General features: G+C 34.3%; 1 protein-coding gene across 2 annotated transcripts in view; it reads right to left on the bottom strand.

Moving 5' to 3' along the window:
* Positions 1 to 20,653, bottom strand: part of spn-E (tudor domain containing 9 protein spindle E) — a 166,414-nt gene that overhangs the window by 81,463 nt on the left and 64,298 nt on the right. For both annotated transcript variants that reach the window (XM_085814583.1, XM_085814585.1), the window contains exon 18: positions 15,642 to 15,705. In XM_085814583.1, the coding sequence (XP_085670709.1) occupies positions 15,642 to 15,705 (64 nt within the window). The remainder of the gene's footprint in view (positions 1 to 15,641; positions 15,706 to 20,653) is intronic.

Genomic DNA, 20,653 nt, shown 5'->3' with positions numbered 1-20,653 from the left:
CGTGCAGTAGCCTCTCGTCTGCAGCGTAACAGCAGCACAGTGATGCGCGTTTGGAAGCAGTGGACGGACGAGTGTCGGACAACTCGGAAATCCGGGAGTGGACCCCGAAATGTGACATCAGCTCACGATGATAGACACCTGGTCCTCATGGCACGGACGGACTGTACAGCTTCCTCTAGACAATTGGCAGCACTGTGGTCAATAGCTACAGGTGTTTCATTGTGTGCTTCATCAATTCGTAGACGTCTGCTGCAGTGTGGACTGCGCGCACGGACTCCTTTATACAGGATCCCCCTAACGCACGACCATCGCCGCCTGCGGCTACAATGGGCCAATCAGCATAGAGACTGGCGTGCTGATTGGCAGCATGTCGCGTTTTCTGACGAATCCCACTTTAATTTGTGGTACCATGATGGCCGCATTCGTGTCAGACGCTATGCCGGTGAACGCCACCTTCCGGAGTGCATTATCGAACGCCACAGTGGACGAACACCCGGAGTTATGGTCTGGGGCGCCATAGCATATCATAGACGATCTCAATTGCTACGAATTGTGGGCAATCTGAACAGCAACCGGTATATCCGTGAAGTTCTACAGCCCGAAGCTGTTCCCTTCCTTCAAAGCTTGCCAGGCGCTGTATTTCAACAGGACAATGCCCGCCCTCATACAGCTCGGATTGTTAAATCCTTCTTTGTAGCGCAGCAGGTACAGCTTCTTCCTTGGCCTGCGTGTTCCCCAGATATGTCGCCAATTGAACATGTGTGGGATGTCATTGGTCGGCGTCTTGCTCGTGATCCTCGTCCTGTTGCGTCTGCAAACGAACTTTGGGTACGCGTACAAACGATATGGAATGCTCTTCCTCAGTCAGACATTCAAACTTTGTTTGACTCCATGCCACGTCGTGTAGCAGCACTTATTGTGGCGCGTGGTGGCCACACAAAATACTGATTCTGATCTCTTGTTCTTGTTTGTTTGCTTTGAACATTTAATCATTTATTTGTACCACTACCACTCAACTGTGTATTAAATTGCAATAAATTCAATTATGACGATTCCTTCTTGGTGTTGCAATTTTCACAAACGTGAGTGTATTTACATACTCTAAAACCAAACAGTTTTGCTGTTTTTGCCTAGTTTTCAGTTTTACTACACTAAATTAAATACAGCATATATTTTCTACTTGAATAGAATAAAACACAACGTATTTCAATTCAAATCAAAATAAGATACTATTCAGTGAAATATCAATTAAGCTGAAAAAATATCACATGGCATATTTAACTGCCAAAAAAATGGGCCTTTATCCTAAAGAATAAAATAACACCCAGAGAACAACATAATACACACCAGAAAATTAACAGAAAGTATCTGACTGCAGTTATGCAGAATACTGCAAAATAAAAAACTTCTTCCAAAGAGAGCAAACTGACAAAAAGTTGTCACATTTGTTTAGTGTGATTTTTTAGAAAAGAAGCACTTTTCATGTCTAAACAATGATTTATACAGCAAAATATATTTATATAGCTCAAAACAATTTGGTTTCAATTTCTTTTCATAAGAAATTTGTATACTCTTTTCTACATTTGATCAAAGACACTTTTGCAACAATGCATTTATAATTTTTTTAATTAGAATTAATCTATAGAATGAAAATATGCAAATTTAGTGAAAAAAATATTATTTTGAGATAATAGAACTAATTTTAATTAAATTGAAAAAAAATAAGGAATCATTATTTTAGAAAGGAGTAAAAATAATATTTATAAAAGCAAATTGTGGGTGATGTGCAATAAACTTGGTTGCCAATTTGTTTACCTTCAACTTGCATTTGAATGTAATTTTCTAGTCCCTATTCATAACTTTATTATGGTTTAACAAGCACAACTTTTGAAAAAAATTAATCTATATTAAAAATCATTATCAAATTAAGCAAAATTTTAATTTTTTCTTAACTTTTATTATTCCAAAAAGAATTCTTTGTAAACCAACATAGAAAATAATCCTTTATTTTTCCTCTGCACATTGTCTAATGATATATTTATCAACTGTCACAAACTGATAAAAAGAAACCTCAGAAATCATTTTTTTTAAATCAACAGCACGTAATGCATACAAATGAAATCCAACCAAACTACAGAATTTGTAAAAGAGTTAATTTTTATGCAATTTTAGAACAGAAAATAAAAAATAATATAAAGCAAGCATCCCAAAATTTCCAAAGCAGGGGATAGTTTCAGGCTAAAACCAATATTTCTGAGAAAGCAGTAAAATAAGATTAAAGTAATCCAGTATAAGTTGGAAAATTTTAAAGAGATTTGCAATTAGAGTCAGAATAACATTAGAAAGGAGTTTAGAAAACTCATTTATGGGAAAACTTTTTAGGTCAAACTGGATTCTACTAACAATTTTATATGCATAATTATTTTAATGGAAGGGAGATATAAAAACACTCATGCAAGCAATGTATTCCATTGCTGACAAATCCAATCATTGATGATAACAATCTCCCGTTCTACTCGGCCGATTGACAAAATTCAAATTGCGTTTTTCACGTCTCGAAAGTGCGACTTTGTATATACATATATATATATATATGTCATAATAAAAGCAAAGGAAATGACGAAGCAGTGTCGATGCTTGATTAGATCCATATTGAAGAAGAATTTTGATTCCGTAGTATTTAAAGAACTTGGCAGTCGAGGCAGTTTTAATTCCATTTTTATTTCCAATCGATATTTGTGGCCACAATCACTTGGCACTCTAGTCGTGCCTTTCCACAGAAGATTTACATTTTTAATATTGTTGAGATAGAAAGCAAGGCAGCAAAATTACGTCTTAGCACAGCACAGAGCAAAAGCTGAAGTGCGTAGTTATGAAAGATGGAAGCATGCGAAGAGAAAAGTTTCGGTTTACAATTTGGTGATTGGTCGAGAGGGATCTGCATTATGGGTTAAGTAAGATCGCATGATTAATTTGAATGACGCAGTTTAGACTTAAGCGCTATTTTTAGGACAGATAGAGGAAGTTCTCAAATGAAATAGAAAATAATGGAAGTTATAGTGAATTAAGTCAGTGGCGTAGCGAGAGGGGGGCAAGGGGGTGTATGATGCCCCGGGCCCCGCTCGTACAGGGGCGCCAAATGGTCTCCAAACAAGATTTTCAGGAAAATTTCAGTTTTTATTTTGATCGATTTCTGGAAAATATATTTAAAATTAATAACTATTGTAATATAATTAATTATTTATTTTCTTGATTTGTGTAATAAAATGCTTGCAGTACATCAGCCAAAACGTTCTTTCTGACCACTTTATTTCTCCAAAGTAGAGATATATATTTAAACGAAATGCACGTATATCTCCTTTTTATTTTAAAACGATAACACGACCTTGTCCCGAATTTCTCAAATATATCCAGTTTCCAAAATCCGATTCCATAATCTGGAAATGACTTTTTTGAGATTCCGCTACAATGGATTGCGTTTGACTCTCCTGTAAACGGCTGATGGCCTTCCTGGCTACTGATTCAACTAAGTCATCTTGCTGAGACGTCGTATATTCACTGCGAAGCATTCAACGCATATGAATTGTTTTTAATCTTCTATTACAAAAGGAATACTACAGGTCGTTCCTTACTCCTTATCTAAAACGCATAGTTTTCGACGTCACAGACTAAATTTGCATATTCCCAACTTTGTAAACGTTATAATTTTCCTGTATAATCTCTTCTATTTTCTTTTGTTCAAAAATGCTATCGATTATATGGTTATTTCATACCGAACCCACAATACACCCTAATTGTTTTGAGCAGTGAATGTGACTGCATGACGTTACTCCGCAGTAGAAAAGAAACAGAACCTAAAACTCCACTGCAGATCTATAGAGAATATGTTTTTCCAAACCTAAGAGTCGCACTTTAAATACTACTTACTATGAACGTTCGTTCAGCAAATTAAAATAAATTTTCACATATTTACAATCAACGGTGGGACAAGATCCCCTAAGTCATCTAGCATTTTTAAGTGTGGAAAGAGAAAAATTTGAAAGGATCGACTTTGATGAAGTAAATGATAAATTTGCTTCTAAATTTTCAAGGTAAGAAAAATGTATACATAATAATTAATTTTATTCATGTATTATATTATTATTAATAAATATAAGAGCTCGACCAAGTCGAGGTGCACGTGATTGAAGCGAGATGAGGACAAATTAAAATTTTTAAGTTGGCTGGTGGTGTGTCTGACAATTTTAGATCTTTGGCACTCCAAGCATGATGGTGTCCAGTTGGCTATGTCCTTTTGCATGCTATTCCATACGAAACGTTGCTATATCAGTTTCCTTGAAGCCTTGATGTCAGGATGTGACAGACGATGTAACTGACTAAAAATGGCATGGCGAAACACGGAGGGAACATAAGGTCGAAATCTTGAATCCTGAACATCACAATAAAGTGATTTTCCAGGTGACAGCTGCAAGTTGAGATTGGTGAAAGATTTGCTTTTCAAGAGGGTTTGTAGTTCTGAATCCCGGTGTTGTTCATCCGCAAGGGCAGCAAAGTTTATTGGCGAAGGAACGGCTAGTTCTTCAATACGAGACAAGATGTCTGCTACAATATTCTGCCAACCCGCAATATAACGGATTTATCTGTTGAAAATTGTCCTATAAAGTTTAGGTGTCTCATTTGACGAGGAGAAGCTTTATCCGAACGCTGCTGAAAAGTATATATTAAGGGTTTGTGATCTGTGAAGATCATGAAAACACGTTCCTATAGCATATGCCGATAATATTTGACAGCTTCATAAATTCCTAATAATTCGCGATCGTAAGTGATGTATCTGGTTTGTGCTAGTGAGAGTTTTTTAGAAAAATATGTTTATATTTTATTAGAAAAATATGTTTATATTTTTCTAAAAAACTGTGGTTTTTAGAAAAATAAGTGGGTTTTAGAAAAATAAGTGGTTTCCATAAAAAATAAGTGGTTTCCATAATTCTTGACCTTTTTGTTTTAAAACTGCTCCTATACCTGTTGTTGATTTGTCAACGTGTAGAGATATTAGGTTATTTTTTGGAAGCAGAAGAGATGAAAAATATGCAACGCCTTCACCGGGAATCGAAACGCGGACCTCTGGAGTACTGGCCCAGCGTGCAGAACCACTACACCACGAAGGCACGCTAGGAAAGCGGGAGAAATACCTTATAAACTCCCCTTTTTAAAGGGCGACTGGGGTTTTTAGGGGACGCAATAACGGGAACTTTGCGATACACCTGCTCAAGATCAATGGCTGTAAAAATAGCTTTTCACTCGAAAACTTGCATACAGCCCTTGAATGTGAGGGATTGGGTAACGATCAGGAATTGTAGCTGCATTTAACCGGTGATAATTGCCACACGGGCGCCAGTTACCATTTCGTTTCCGAACTAGATGGAGCGGACTGACCCTAGAGCTTTTTGAAGGATGGCAAATTCCCTGTTCCATCATGTATTCAATTTCCTCTTTGGCGGCTTTAAGCTTGTCCAGAGTTAAGCGTCTTCGTTTAGCGACAATCGGAGGCCCGGTAGTTTCAATGTAATGTAATACATCTTGCTTGGGTTCGGAAATACTCATAACTGGGCGCTTGTTTGTAGGGAATTCTCTGAGAAGTTGATGCCATGGGGAGTTACCCGAAATCAGTTTAATTCTCAAATCTTGACTATTGAGAATTACTCCCGGATAAGTTAAGTTGGTTGTGGAATCTATCAAACGGCGATTTTTAAGATCGGCAAGCAAAGAAAATTTTTGAAAAAAATCTGCGCCAATAATAGGACTTGAAACAGTAGCAATAATGAATGGCCATTGGAACTTGTGGTGCAATCCTAAATCAACAGATATCAGGCGTTCACCAAAAGTTTGAATAGGAGTTCCATTTGCTACATAAAGTTGTAACTTGGTAAGGCGCTTTTGTTCGTGAAAATGTGGTGGAACGACAGAAACATCAAAAGACAAGAACAACAAGAAACTTAAGCCCGAATTCTTTTCGATGAGAAAAAGGCGTGCAAAATTCCAGCCGCTGTCGCTCACAACTTCAAGCAACGGCCCTTTTCGTTTCCCTGGTCGTTATAACGACACGGTGGGCGGTATTTGTTTTGCCTTGTTTCGAAATTTGTGGTGGTAAAAACAAATACCCGGTCATGCAAAATTATAATAAATTCATTGTTACCGGTGATTTTAACTCTAAACATCCAAGCTGGCGCGCAGGAGATATTGATGCAAGAAGGCGATTGGTATTTGACTTTATCGTCTCTAATAATATAATTTTACTAAATGATTTGAGTTTTCCTGCAACTTTCAAATCTACCATCGGTGAGGTATGGACTGATCTTGTTATGACCTCACCAGGTTTGTCTATCAATTCTGGAGCTCTGCAAGTTCTGATGGATGAGAGTCTTAGTGATCATCGTTATTTGCAGTTGAATTATGATGAAAATATTCATTGTGCTCCTAAGATTGTTTTAACAAGATATGTCCACCGGATTACAAGGTATTGTTATAAAATTGCTCCGATAATGCAGAAATTTAAATTAGTTTATTGAAGTGTGAGGACTCTGATACAATTGAAAATTGTATTGAAAAATTTTTGAGGATCTGTCTATCGATGTTAAAAAGAAGTTACGAACAAAACAAAAGGGAAGTAGGCAGATTTCGGGGTGGACTTGTATGCGACGCCAGATACGTGCTTTGAGGAAAAGTTCGCAAATTTTGAATTTAACTGACAATATACGTAATGAAAGGAAAATTGCATATAAAAAAGAATTGGCAACTTATAAACGTAATTTGGAAGACAAAATTTGAAACAAAGAAGAAATTTTTTCTTAATAATCTTTATTATTATAATGGTTTTTATCGAATTGCCTCTGAAAAAGTGAGACGTGCTGTTGCTCTGTATAATCCTCAGCACGCTGACAATTTGATTGAACTCAATAGGCAGAAGCTTTTGCAATCACTCAAATTGGGAGCTCCTGAGGATATTTCATTAGATGAGGATAGACTTTCTGATTGCCCATTGGATGATGCTGTAATTACAGAGGCAGAGATCAGAAGTGCAGTTGAACAAATAAGGCGTCGAAGCGCTCCGGGTCCGGACTGTTTTAATCCTATATTTGTTCAGATTCTAATTTTTACATATCTGGATATTTTTATATTGCTTTTTAATTACTGTTTTACATTTTATGAGTTTCCAAGAAATTGGAAAATCGGTCGAGTTGTTTTAATTCCAAAGCAGAATGACAGATATAGACCAATTGTACTTTTGAGTGTTTTTGGAAAAGTGTATGAAAGAATCTTGGTTGAGAGATTGAAGTTTTACCTGAATAGTAGAATGATACTCAGTCGGCGACAGTATGGTTTCACAGCTGGCTGTTCTACAGATGATGCATTGTATGATACTATTGACTTTATTAGAAGCAATAAGAGTTCGCATCACGTAGTGCTGCTGTCCTTGGATGTTTCGTCTGCATTCTATTCAGTGTGCTGGAACTCTATTTTACAAACCATGATTAACCTTAAATTGCCAAGGAATTTGATTCAATGTTATAGGAGTTATTTTAACAATCGCAAAATCTTGTTTAATGCTTTTAAGGATGAGACTGCAGAGAGAGAACTAGAGATTTTCATTGGTTGTCCGCAGGGCTCCTGCAGTGCTCCCCTGCTCTGGAATATCATATTAAACAAATTTCTTATTTTGGAATTCCCCAGTGATGTTAACTTTATTGCATATGCAGATGATCTTGCTGTTCTGATATATGGTGCATCATTGGAAAAACTCAAATCATTTGAGAATGTTATGTTAAAACTGGAAAACTGGAGAATCAGCGAGGGTCTTGAATTCAACTTAGAAAAAACTTTTGCAATCATTTTTCCGCGGGCTGGGATCAAAGTGAGAGCTCCACGATTTAGATATCAAGGAAAAAGAATAAAGTTTGTTGATGTTATTAAATATTTGGGAGTCAAGACTGATTGCAAGTTGACCTTCGCAGATCATTTTAAAACAATTCATCGGCTCTCAGATGATATGTTAATGTTTTACAGGAGATCCTTTTTCTAGTGAGACACCTTGTAACAAATCATGCATTCTTAAAGATATTTTGAATAATGTAATTATCCCTAGAGTTTTCTATGGAATTGGTGCCTGGGGATCCAGTGCCGGGGATTTGGTCAGGTTGAGGAACAAACTCGATGCGATACAGAGGAGCTGGTGCTTAATGATTACAAGATGTTTTCATACTGTCTCAACTGAGGTACTCTGCGTTCTAGCCTGCACGCCGCCTCTTTCAATTTTATATAAATTATATTTTGAAAAATTTTTGTTCAGAACTGGTAGACTTGATTTTAAATTGTATAAAGATATTTTGATTACAAGGCATATGTTTGAAAGAATTAATAATATTTTGGTACATCCTTCTGATTTATGTGTTTCTGAATTTGATTGTAAACTCCCCAATAGTCCGAGAATTGGATATTTATACTGACGGGTCCAGGCAAGATGATAAATTGGGAGCAGCATTTGTGATTTATCATTATGGAACTGAAATTGAAAATAAAAAATATAAGCTTAATAATTATAATTCTGTATTTCAATCAGAATGCTGTGCTTTAGTTAAAGCCCTTCAATGGGTTAAGAAAATTTTGACTTGTGTTAATTCTATTCATATATATACTGGCTGTATGTCTTTGCTTTAATCCTTGACCTTGGCCTGTCCTACTAATTTATTAATATTTGATATTAAATGTCTATTGAAATTTTTGATGCAGAATATGTGCATTCATTTACACTGGATAAAAGCGCATGTTGGCTTTGTTGGAAATGAAAGGGCCGACGTGCTGGCTAAAGAGGCGACCACTAATGATGATTATGAATATAAATAGAAATTTCTGGTTTGAGAAGTTATGCAATTAGAAACATGAAAAATTTTTATAATGATATTTGGAATACTACTAGATGGAATGAATCAGAGAGGTGCGTGGGTCTTTTGAAGTATATTAAAATTCAAAATGGTATGCGACCAATTAGTAATATTGATTTAAACCAGTTTTTAACTGGGCATGGAAGATTTCCCACGTACCTCTCGAGATTTAATTTACAAAATTCAGACTTGTGTGGTCATTGCCATCAAGTTGGTAACGCAGATCACTTCTTGAATCATTGTTCCTTATTGGAAAATTTGAGAAAGAAATGTTTGGGAGATAAGTCATGGAACTTGAAAATCGTAAAAACATATTCTAAATGTACAATGGATTTGATTAATTCTAATATTGAATTTGGAATATTTGTTTAGTATTGTGTATATTTATCTTTTGATTATATGTATTATATTCTCAGTGATGAGTATTTATAGGTTTACTACGAAAATTTTGAAATTTTTCTGTGTACTGTTTTATTTAATGCATTGTGGATGTTTTGTACATGCGGTATTTCGAAGAGATGCAGTTGATTGTTACATAGATATGGCCTTGCAAATGTTGAGAATCCTAAATTATCGAAACTAGTGGTTTTGAGTTTTAGATTTCGAATTTTAAATTTTAAATTTTATGGAATTTTCATATTTTTTTAATTGTAGTTTTTGATTTTAAAATGCTCTGAAATTTTAAAGTTTTAAAATTTTTCTTATATTCTGTTCTTAATGAAGTAATTACTAGGGTTTTAATATGATACACGGCAATCTTAAATTTTTCCAGTTTCGGTTATTGGCAGTCCTGGAGCTTCTTTTCTACGATTATTAAGGATAATTAATACATTTGAATTCAGATAGTAGTAGGACTATTAAAGTAAATTTTTAAAATAAATTAATAGTTTAAATAGAATTATGATTATACAAATAATATGCTATTAAAGCAATACTGTAGGGAATTCGGTTTGACCTTCTGCAGGTTATTTAAATTGGGAATTCCTCGATGGCTTTGGACCTCCTGTGCCTGTTCCGAAAATTCATGTGAATGAATATTTCTTGAGAGTTTCCGCCACTCTGTTTGCTCGTGGGGTTTTTCATTGTTTTTGGATTTTGAATGTTGGTGTTGTGCTTCGTTGTTTGTATGTCTCTTCCTTATTTTTAGTTCGTTAATTAACCTCCAGTTATTTTTAGATAATTAGCTTCTTTTTCTCTCTTCTTTCCTTTTGTGGTTTTGAGGGGGTCGACCTTTCATAATCATATGGTCCATGGGACTAGGAGGATTGGGTCTTCCCTGTATTATGACCCAAAGGAGGGCTTTGATAACGTTTCCTCAGTTGGCTACAGCGTGTATTTCGACCACATGATGCGGAGCGGTTGCGCTGGAAAGGTTAAGATTGGATGACTACTAAATGAGCAACCTGTTTGGACAAATCATCAATATAAGCTTGTAACGCCACAATACCTGGACCAGGAGCCTGCACTGCGTGTATTTGCGCTGGAATGGCCATCTCGTGAATTTTATCAGCGATTTCGGGAAGATTTTTAAGTGGCTCGCTACTGGCCGCTAAAATGGTTTGCATGTTAGATGGGAGTCTAGTCATCCATAATGTTTTAAGAATGTTATCCGTTAGGTTACCGGCGACTAAATCTGACATTTTAGACAGCAAGTGAGAAGGCCTCATATCACCCAACCGGAAATCATGCAACAGCTGCTCGATTTTAACTGTCTCGGATTCTTCATAAACAGAAATTAATTTTTTTAAACATTTGTATTTGTCCGCCGTCGATGGATTCAAAATTATTTCATGAGCTGATTGCAGTACCTCTGATTCTAACGCAGCGATTACTGTATAAAATTGAGTTTCGTCGGCAGTAATGTGACTCAACTGCGCATCCAATTGAATGAAACATAACGATGGGTCTCGGCGAGAAAAAGGCGGTGGCTTAACTGCCACTCTCGCCAATTGCGAAGTAGCATCGTTGTCAACCACTTTAGCTCAATGAAATATGCACAATAATAATATGTATAGAATATGCACAATAATAATATGTATAGAAAATAATCAATATGTATATAGTGACACAGTTTCTTGGTACTTGAAATCAGAGAAATTGGAGGCTCAAATGCAGCAGACGATACATATATCCGCTGAAATTATGACAGAAATATGTTGACTCACCGGAATGCGGCAAAAAGCTTGAAATGACAGGTGAATGTCTTACTTGCATCTCATCACACTGGATAACTTACTGCTGCTCAGAATTTAGACATATAAACTCCATACATGTGCAACATTGAAGGTTGCCAGTCGTAATAAATACGTGTCACCAAATATGGTAGTACAATTTTTTGAGACAGATCGTTAAACAATTATAACAATTGAATGGAACAAATATTATTTTTGTTTTTGGTTGCTATGGGTTATCAGACTGGCAGAGTTAAGTTGTAGTAGGCAACTTGCCACATATCTGTTTACCTATAATGTATATTAAACTTTTAATTGTTTAAAAATTGTACTTTTTAAAAACACTTATAGATATGTATGTAAAGTTAATAACACCTTTTTAACTAATTCTAGATCATCGTAGGTCAGATTTTTCCGCTGACACAGATGCATTTCCTAATCCAAGGCTAGTGCAGTTAGGTAGTGACTAATCTTTATATATTTTTGAGTATTTTATGGCAGATTCAGCATTTTATTATTATTTGCATTATTTTCTTATTACGAATATATTCTATACCTTATATTACTAAAAGTTTTTTTTTGTGGGGGGGGGGGGGCGCCAAAAAGTTATTTTGCCCCGGGCGCCAGTTATGCTTGCTACGCCACTGAATTAAGTTTAGAAGTTTGCCTTCATATTTTTTATCTTACATATATTTCTAACTCACTGTTCTAACATAGGTATTTTGACACAAAATTGGAGTTTTTCTGAAATAACATACCAATTTTTTCCATATTTCGATTCTACGACTAAAATTATGCCCAGATATTAAATTTTGTAAAATTTGATGTGAAATTTACAGAGAAATTCAAAAATTTATCTTGGCAAAATTTTTTCAGTTTGGACAAGAAAAATTCACTTGGCGAACTTCTTAATACACTGCTCAACATTGAAAATGCAACACCAAGAAGGAGTGGTCAGAAAGTGATGAAATTTGGAAAAAAGAGACAGCAAGCAGCAATAAGTGATCTTTATTTCAAAATGATAGTCAGAATACAGAGCGAGAACGGCATATGTAGGACTGCAGCAGACAGCGATGCACGAAGAAACACATCTAGGCATAGATTCAATAAGAGAGTGGATGGTGTCCTGAGAGATGGCTCTCCATTCCCTTTCAACCATTTGCCACAGTTCATCTTCTGAACGAGGCAGGGCCAGAGTCTGTAAACGATGTCCAATCACATCCCACACATGTTCGATTGGTGACAGGTCAGGAGAGTATGGCGGCCAGGGAAGCATCTGTATACCTTGCAGAGCATGTTGCCAGATGCAAGCACTGAGTGGTCGGGCGTTATCCTGCTGAAAAATTGCATTAGGCATGGGGCCGTCAAAGTGCCCTGAATACGAACTTGAGGTGACCTGGAATCGTAGGCAACATTGCCCCAAACTATTATGCCACGTTGTCGCATGGTGGGGCATTCCACAGTTAGTGCTGGATTAGATCTGTCCCCATGTCGACACCACACACGTATGCGCCAACTGTCACTGGATAAACAGAAGCGTGACTCATCTGAGAACACGACCTTTTGCCATTCTGTCATCCACATCACTCCAATCTGGCACCATTCTAAACGTTGGCGTCTATGTTGTAGGGTCAATGGCAGTTTTCTTAACGGACACCGTGAGTGTAGGCCACGTTCAACCAACCAACGGGAAATGGTTCTAGTCGACACAGGAACATCCAGGGTATCTTGCACATTATACTGAATCACAGTACAAGTGACTTGCGGGATCGCCACACCTCGTCGCCGGATGGGTCAATCCACGCGTGTTAACATCACTCTGGCTGCACCTGCATCCCTCCTTCTTCCCACATTTCCTTGTTCCAACCATGTTCGCCATAGCTGATACACCGTGCTCACATCCATGTGGGTATAGTTGCAATTTGATGTAAGGACCAGCCCGCCCTTCTCAGACCGAGCACCATACCCCTCGTGTAAAATCGTCTATCTGTTGGAAGTGCCTTCGTTGACGGCAGCCTGGCCATTCTCTCCTATTACACGTATTCCCCAGGACAAAAACCGACTTTTCCTCGATAATTCATCTGGGAGAAATAACGACACGAATATTGCCCATTCTGCACGTTCCTTCCCTTATATCTTACTTCATGGAGAACTGCGCATTTCACATCATTCGCATAACTCAGTGACGTGCGTCTACTCTAAAATTTGCATTAATTTCTGACCACTCCTTCTTGGTGTTGCATTTTCAATGTCCAGCAGTGTATATGGTAACCAATTTCCCTTTCCCTTCCAATATGCCGGATCGGATCGGGGGGGGGGGAAGCACTTTGTTCCTGCACTTTTTACATCGTGTATGAGCGGGGAAAAAAAGTCTGTTTCTACTTTCAAATAATTTTAGCAAAGTGTCTAAACCACATTTGATGTTTTATCGCTTTCAACAAATATGCCAAATTTCAAAATGCGTCAATATATAAATTCACGTATATCTTCGGAAGTTTTGAATAAAAAATTGTAATTTTTTGCAGGTATGCTTAGAAATACGTCTACTTCAAAATGATGGTAAAAATTTTATAAATTATAATTCAATTTTTTTTAAAATTTACAAAAATTATTTTTAAATGCAAATTTTAAAAATAAATCATAAAAAATGAGTGAATTTTATTTGGAATGAACCTAAATTTTTTAATGTGAAAGGAAGAATCAAATAAGTTTAATAAAAGAAAGAGAGATTAATGAATATATACCAAACTCAATTAATATTGAGGAGCTAAAATTTTGAGAGCCAATTTGTTAAAAACGACTAGTGCAATTTTTACAAAACTCAGTACACTCAAATACCGAAAATCCGCGTTGCCTCTCAGAATATAAACATTCAGTTTATAGGTTCCAAAAAACATAACACTGAGTACAAAATATCGAAGAAAAAAAAATACTTACCGAATAACGACGTCATATTACCGAATAATAATGAGTCAAAACGGAAATACCAAATTAATGATATAAAAAAGTTTTAAAAAAAATAAGATAAAATAAATAAGATAAGTGTTTTTCCCTCTAATCTGCATCGAGGTAAAAAAGCAGACGATTCACTCGACTCTTTGTTCAAGTTCATGATTCACGTTGTTGTATTTTCTGAGCTTTGTTATCTCATTTCACGAGATTGTTTAGCGCTGCCTTTATTTTATCCGGATATTTTGTGGATAAATTAAGAATATTTTTAATTTCAGCCCTTTTTAATACAAAGACAGATAAGAAACGCACTCGTGACTTTACTGCTTGCAGCGTTGAAAAACATAAACACGTTACATTGACGGTAACACAAAAAGTGCAAATTCTGCAAAAGATGGAAGCAGGTGCTACTCCTTGATTTATAGCAGAATGGTATGGAATTGCGACACGATTGTGTATGATATATGGAAAAATAAAGAAAAGCTGTTGAAATTTTACAGCAACAGTGATTCTAACACCGGAATCCGAAACCTGAAATCTCTGCATGAGGAGAAATCGGCAAACCTCGATGCTGTGTACATATAATACAACGAATAATATAATCCATTTATATATGTAATAATAATTTAATGCATATAATAAATTATTGCAATAATGTATATAATAATTTAATTAAATGTATCTAATATGCCTTATTCATTTTGCACTTTTAATCCAAATATTATGCTTTATCTTTCTGTCCTAAAACCTGCAAAATTCTAAAATCCGCACAACCTCTCGTCCCAAGCTTTGCGGATTTCTGGAAATTTACAGTAGTCTGGCATAATTTGAGTCGTAGAATCAAAAAATTGGTATGTTATTTCAGAAAAGTCTTGATTTCTGTGTCAAAATACCTATATTAGAGCAAATCTAATACATATATAAATCTAATACAATAATATATAAATCTAATACATATCCTAAGTTTCACTTTCAAGACATGAAAAACGCAAGTTGAATTTTGTCAATCGGCCCAGTACTACCGGAGCTATAGAACTGTCTTCTTTTTTTGCAGTGTACATTGTACATTCTTATTTTCATTTCCTTGGAGAAGTCTTCAGTTATTGCTCTTTCACAGATAGTATAACCATACATTTTTAGTAACAATCAGACCACAATCAAAGGTCATAATGTCAAAAAAGGTCACAAATACATTTACTCATTTTTATTAACTGCAATAAAATTCTGGGAAGCCTAATTCTATCTTGCTATTCTGGATCTGTTTTATACAATTTTTTTATAGCAATATACAGTTCTAAATAGCATCATCCACTCAGTTCAAATTGGTAATTCTGTACCATTAGGTGGATAGGGGGGCAAAGGAGGATATTTGTCCCCAGGTGGAGCATTCTAAAATTTTCTTTTCTTCCTCATTGAATTTTGGCAAATAGGAAGGGGCATGCTTTCATTTGTCCCCAGACACTAAAAATCCTACTTACACTTCTGCATTAGAACTATAATTAAAAATAGTCTTTAATTCATGATGAAACTGCATAAAAATAAATGTATAAAAATTCAAATAACCCCCACTTATATACAAACCTACCTATATGCTTCTAATGCCTTCTGAAATGGTCTTGCAAAGAAACTTTGCAATGATAAACTTGCAGCTGTAATTAAAAAAAAAAAAAAAGAAAAAAAAAAGAAATATTTAAAACCCATAGCAGTACAGAATGAGACAGGATGAAAGGAATCAAAAATAAATGTAATTACACATAAATTACAGACATACTTGTAACCCTAAATCTTATCTTAAATTTTAACCTACCTGCTGCCCTAAGTCTTAGTCAGGGCAACAGGCAGATTAAAATTTTAGAAGTTATTATGGAAGTTATTATTCTTATTATCAGTGTAAACCAGCAAAACCAAAAGCATATGTTTGCCTAAGAATGAAACTTCTAACTAATAGAAGAGTAAGTAGTAAATAATAATCTTGAGTTAATTTCTTCTGACTTAAATTGCAACTTCTGACTTAAAATGCAAAAATATCATATGGTGTAAGGTTTATTTTAACACCACAAACTTTGTAAAATTCTGTAACTTAAATAAATCCTTTAGATTTTAATATTGTTATAGTCAGCATTCTGGTTATAAAAAGTAAGTAAAAATAGGACAGTTGTCACAAAATCTAGAAGGCTAGACTAATGTTTAGATTAAGTCAAATCAAATTTAACTTTATAATGCATGTCAAAAAATATAAAAGTATTAAAATTTTTTTATGCAGTAGAGGAAACAACAAAAAATCAATCCCGATTTCAAATAATACACCATAAAATATCACAGAATATTAAATTTATGGAGGTAAAATGGATAACAGAATTTAATCCCGAGTTATTTCAAAATTCTGTGAATATTCTAAGAATATATTCAAAAAAGGATAACTGCACCAAGCAAGATAAACTGGTTAATTTATTTTGTCTGGGAAGAAAAAAAATAAGAGTACAATTTACAGATCTTTGATCAGATTTGCATGTAAGCAGATTCGGGAAAGGAGGGGGGGGGAAGTTAAAAGCATCAACATTTGAAAAGTACTCTTGTGAATGGAATACTTTTCCGACGCAAATGCCCTGGCATGTTGAGTGATAGTGTCATTCTTCTGCATGACAATGCCCAGCCATATACTGCTCACTTACTCAAAACTTGTTGCAAAAGAGGTAAGTCTGAGGTCATCCCCCATACAGCCCAGATTTAGCACCCAGTGACTATTTCCTTTTCCCTAAACTGAAGGAACATTTATCTGGAATGTGGTTCTCTTCAGAAAGCAATGTGACAACAGCTGTCAAGAACTGGCTCAATGGGCAGGGACGTGAGTTCTACCAGTCGGGTTAAACAAGTTGGTCCTGTGTTTAGATAAACGTTTAAATAGATTTAGTGACAATGTGAAAAAATGACAGAAAAGTAGACCTTTTAATTCCCTCTTATATTTTTTGCCTATTGTTAACAAGTATTTTATATTACCCTTGTAATCTTTTTTTCAGGGGGGGATCCATTCTTACATTAGAAATCTATGATCATATTAATAATTCAGGTTTGTATTTAAATCTACTAAAAATACAAAATCAAAATAATATAAGAAACAATATCTAGATGTTTTGAGTGATACTACTCACATTTGGATAACTGATGAGTAATTATGTTTAGCAGTGTTTCATTACTAAAATGTGTACTGTCAAGTTTATGAATTTCATTCTTCAATGTTCTGCGCATAAGGAAGCGAATATCATTGTTATAATTATTTCTTGTGTTTAACTTGAGGCACCCAGGATACATATTGCATTTTTCAACACATTAGAATTATTCATAAAAATATCATTACTATATGTATAAATACAAAGTAATAAGTAGCTCAAAACCTAATGTCATTGCATTCTGAAAGCACCAAATATGATGGTAATAATGCAAAATAAATTAAAAGATATAAAAACAGAAGCAGAATGGCAAACTACAGAAAAAAGGAGACAAAACATAAAAAAACAAAAATTAAATAAGAAATTTACATTCTTCACTGCATCATCATCGGAAAGTTGGTGCAATGAAAGACGTAATTAAACCACCCTGTTTCTGAACCAATAAAAACAGAAATTAAAATTTAAACAAATCAGAAACAATCTCACAAAAGCAATCAAAGTAATCTTTGTTTTTATCAGTTCAACCCCTACAGGATGAAGTACGCAGTGTAAAAAATTGCAAAATTAGACACAAAACTAGAGACAAATAAGAAAAAAAGAATAAAAATATTGAGCACATTAAATCCCAAAAAAAAAAAAAAAAAAAAAGAAAAGAAAGAAACACAAGCAATCCAACACATGGAAAAATAATAAATGAAAATTTGATCTTAAAAACGTAAGTTGTTAAAATCTTAAACATTACAGCAACAAGCCACCCAGACAGTATAGTGGTTAGAGCAGCCTACTGCATACTGAAGAGCCTGGGTTCAAATCCCAGATAAGACATGGCTGTAATTGCATGTTCCTTCACAGGAGGTAATGGTGGCTTATCTATTAGGTGCTCCACAATAAAGTGGCCACAGTTTCCCCCTTTAGTAGTGGCAAGCCTAAGTCCTGCCAATGGGGGGGGGGAGGAAAAAAAAGAAAAGAAATGAGCAACAAAAGTTTTGCAGTGAAAAAACATATTTGATCTGTTTTCGTAGCAAAATACTGCTGTTAAGCCTAAAATGTACAAAGTGATGAATTTAGAAGAACTTTGAATTTAAAATTCCTTAATATTAATAAAAATAATTAAAATCATAACATTAAATATTGTGTAGCAAAAACGAATATTTGGTAAAAAGGAAAACATCAAATTATCTCGAACAGAAAAATCCTAACAGAAATCCAGAAATAACCATTATAAAATTAAGCATTCACTTGAACTTTGGATTCATCTGGATTATTTTTAGATTTGTTTTAATGTGATCCAGGTAATTGCATGGTTTCCTTTTACAAATTGTTCATTTTTACTACATATTTAATGTTACAATAGAAGTTTCTTCTAATTATTTTTACTAATATTAATTAGTTTAAAATTCTTAGATTTCTTAAATTCAGTACTTTGGACATTTAAGGCTTAGAAACAGCATTTTACTATTAAACAGGTCAATTACATTTCTTCATCTCAAAACTTTTGTTATCTAATGTTACAAAATTTAACAACTTACTTTTCTTTTCATTTTATGTTTTTTAGATAAAATTTTCCTTTATTTTTTTTTATACATTGGATTGCTTGTATTTTTATATTATTTTCGACTAGATCCACTTAAACTGAAAATTTTTTTAATTAGACTTTTGAGCATATTTGCTTGTTTATTATTTTGATACTCTAATTATTCAACCCCACTTGTGCGGTTTCAAAATTTACACATTTTTATTTTTTCATACCCCGGTTTCACACTTGGTCTGCTCAAAATAATATTTTTATGCTTTATTATTATTATTTTAAGCTAAAATATTGCAATTTCTTACACTGCTCACTTTGGCTGTACAGACTGGATTGATTATATTATATTATTATTATAGATGCATATTACTTTGATTATTTTAAGTTTTAAACTTAAAATAATCAAACTTAAACTTAAAATAACTAACAATTTGTGTCTTTATAGCTTCGGAAACAGGTTGATGTCTTGTTGATGTCTTGATGTTGACCAACTCTCTGATGACAATGCAGAAAAAGATGTAAATTTCTTATTTCATTTTTGGTTTTAGCATGTTTTGCTCCCTTTCCCTTGCAGCTGGCCACCGTGCTTGATTTTGAAATGAATAAAGGAGGAATTTATTGTATTACTTATTTTATTTTGCATTGCATATATATTGGTAAACTTAAAAAAAAAAAAAAAAAAAAAAAACATTTACAATAAGATTTCACAAAAAGGAAAGATTACAGACAGATAGGACATATTATTGCTTACAAATACGCCACTGATTTGCAAATGGATTTGGTTGTCATGTTTCATACAATTATTGAAAAGCAAGCAATTTCAATTTATATAATTATTCCATTTTCCTAAGTCTAGCTTATTATTAAAGACGTGGGAATAAGCTACATTTAATTCAGAGTAAAGGAATTATGACAATATCCAAGTCATTACAGTTAATATTTACTACTTCTGTGCTTTTAAGAATCTTCAAAATTGCTTTGCACTTTTGATGACCTAAAAATTACAATGCTCTTTTTTAGTGATATTTGCAATGAAATCAGTTTTTTTTTTAAAATCCAAACTGCTTTTCCAATGGTATCGTTTGATATAAATCAAAATTTGAGACGTGTGCTTATGAAATTCTGGAATAGCACAAACGGAAAGAAATTTATTTTTAGATAATTGTGATTCAATTTTACATTTTCCATGGTGAGATTCACAAGAAATCCTTTTTGCTAATCATTTGTTACAATTAAAGGTTATTGGAAATTGATCTAATTGATTAATAAAAAACAATTTGATAAGTGATGTTATTCCAAAGTGTTTTTTCCCCAATAATTCTGTAATACAATTTATAAGTTATGGCTTTCTTTGTCAATCAAGCTGACACAACACAGCATTAAACTAAGAAAAAAGTAAAAAACCAATGTGTGAAAATGTAAATTTATACATATAAAATACTTGTATTTTCACTTTTATAAGGATAAAAATCAAAAAAAGTATTTAAAGTATCAAAGAAAAATTTTTTAGTGTCCCTTATATTTGTCACATAAGAGAAGAAGCATTTGATTTCTTTTTAAAATGTTTTCAGTGACAAGTCTGTATTTATAAAAGCTACACTGGTCCTTACATATTATACTGCTGAGCCTGAAACTCATCAAGCATTGCGATTTAGTGCCAGTTATGGATAAGCATGAAGTAACAACATACTCACAACACATGTGCTTCTGTTTGTTGTCATGCTGATCGATTCTCAATAAGCCCCATTTTGTTTTTATAAACACGGATATACTCATGTATTTCCCCCCTTGCGATTTGTGGGGGAAAAACTGCAACTTGCCTTCTACAGAGGAGCAAGGAGTAGACTATTTTTAAAGTTATGGAATCCTGCCATCAAAAAATGTATATTAACGGTCATGATA

Source organism: Stegodyphus dumicola, chromosome 4 (assembly GCF_044657685.1).
Source record: "Stegodyphus dumicola isolate Sdum_Otavi_A_Nest chromosome 4, ASM4465768v1".
Taxonomy (NCBI): Eukaryota; Metazoa; Arthropoda; class Arachnida; order Araneae; family Eresidae; genus Stegodyphus; species Stegodyphus dumicola.
The sequence above is the reverse complement of the archived record's forward strand: the minus strand, read 5'-3'. Positions and strand labels throughout refer to the sequence as shown.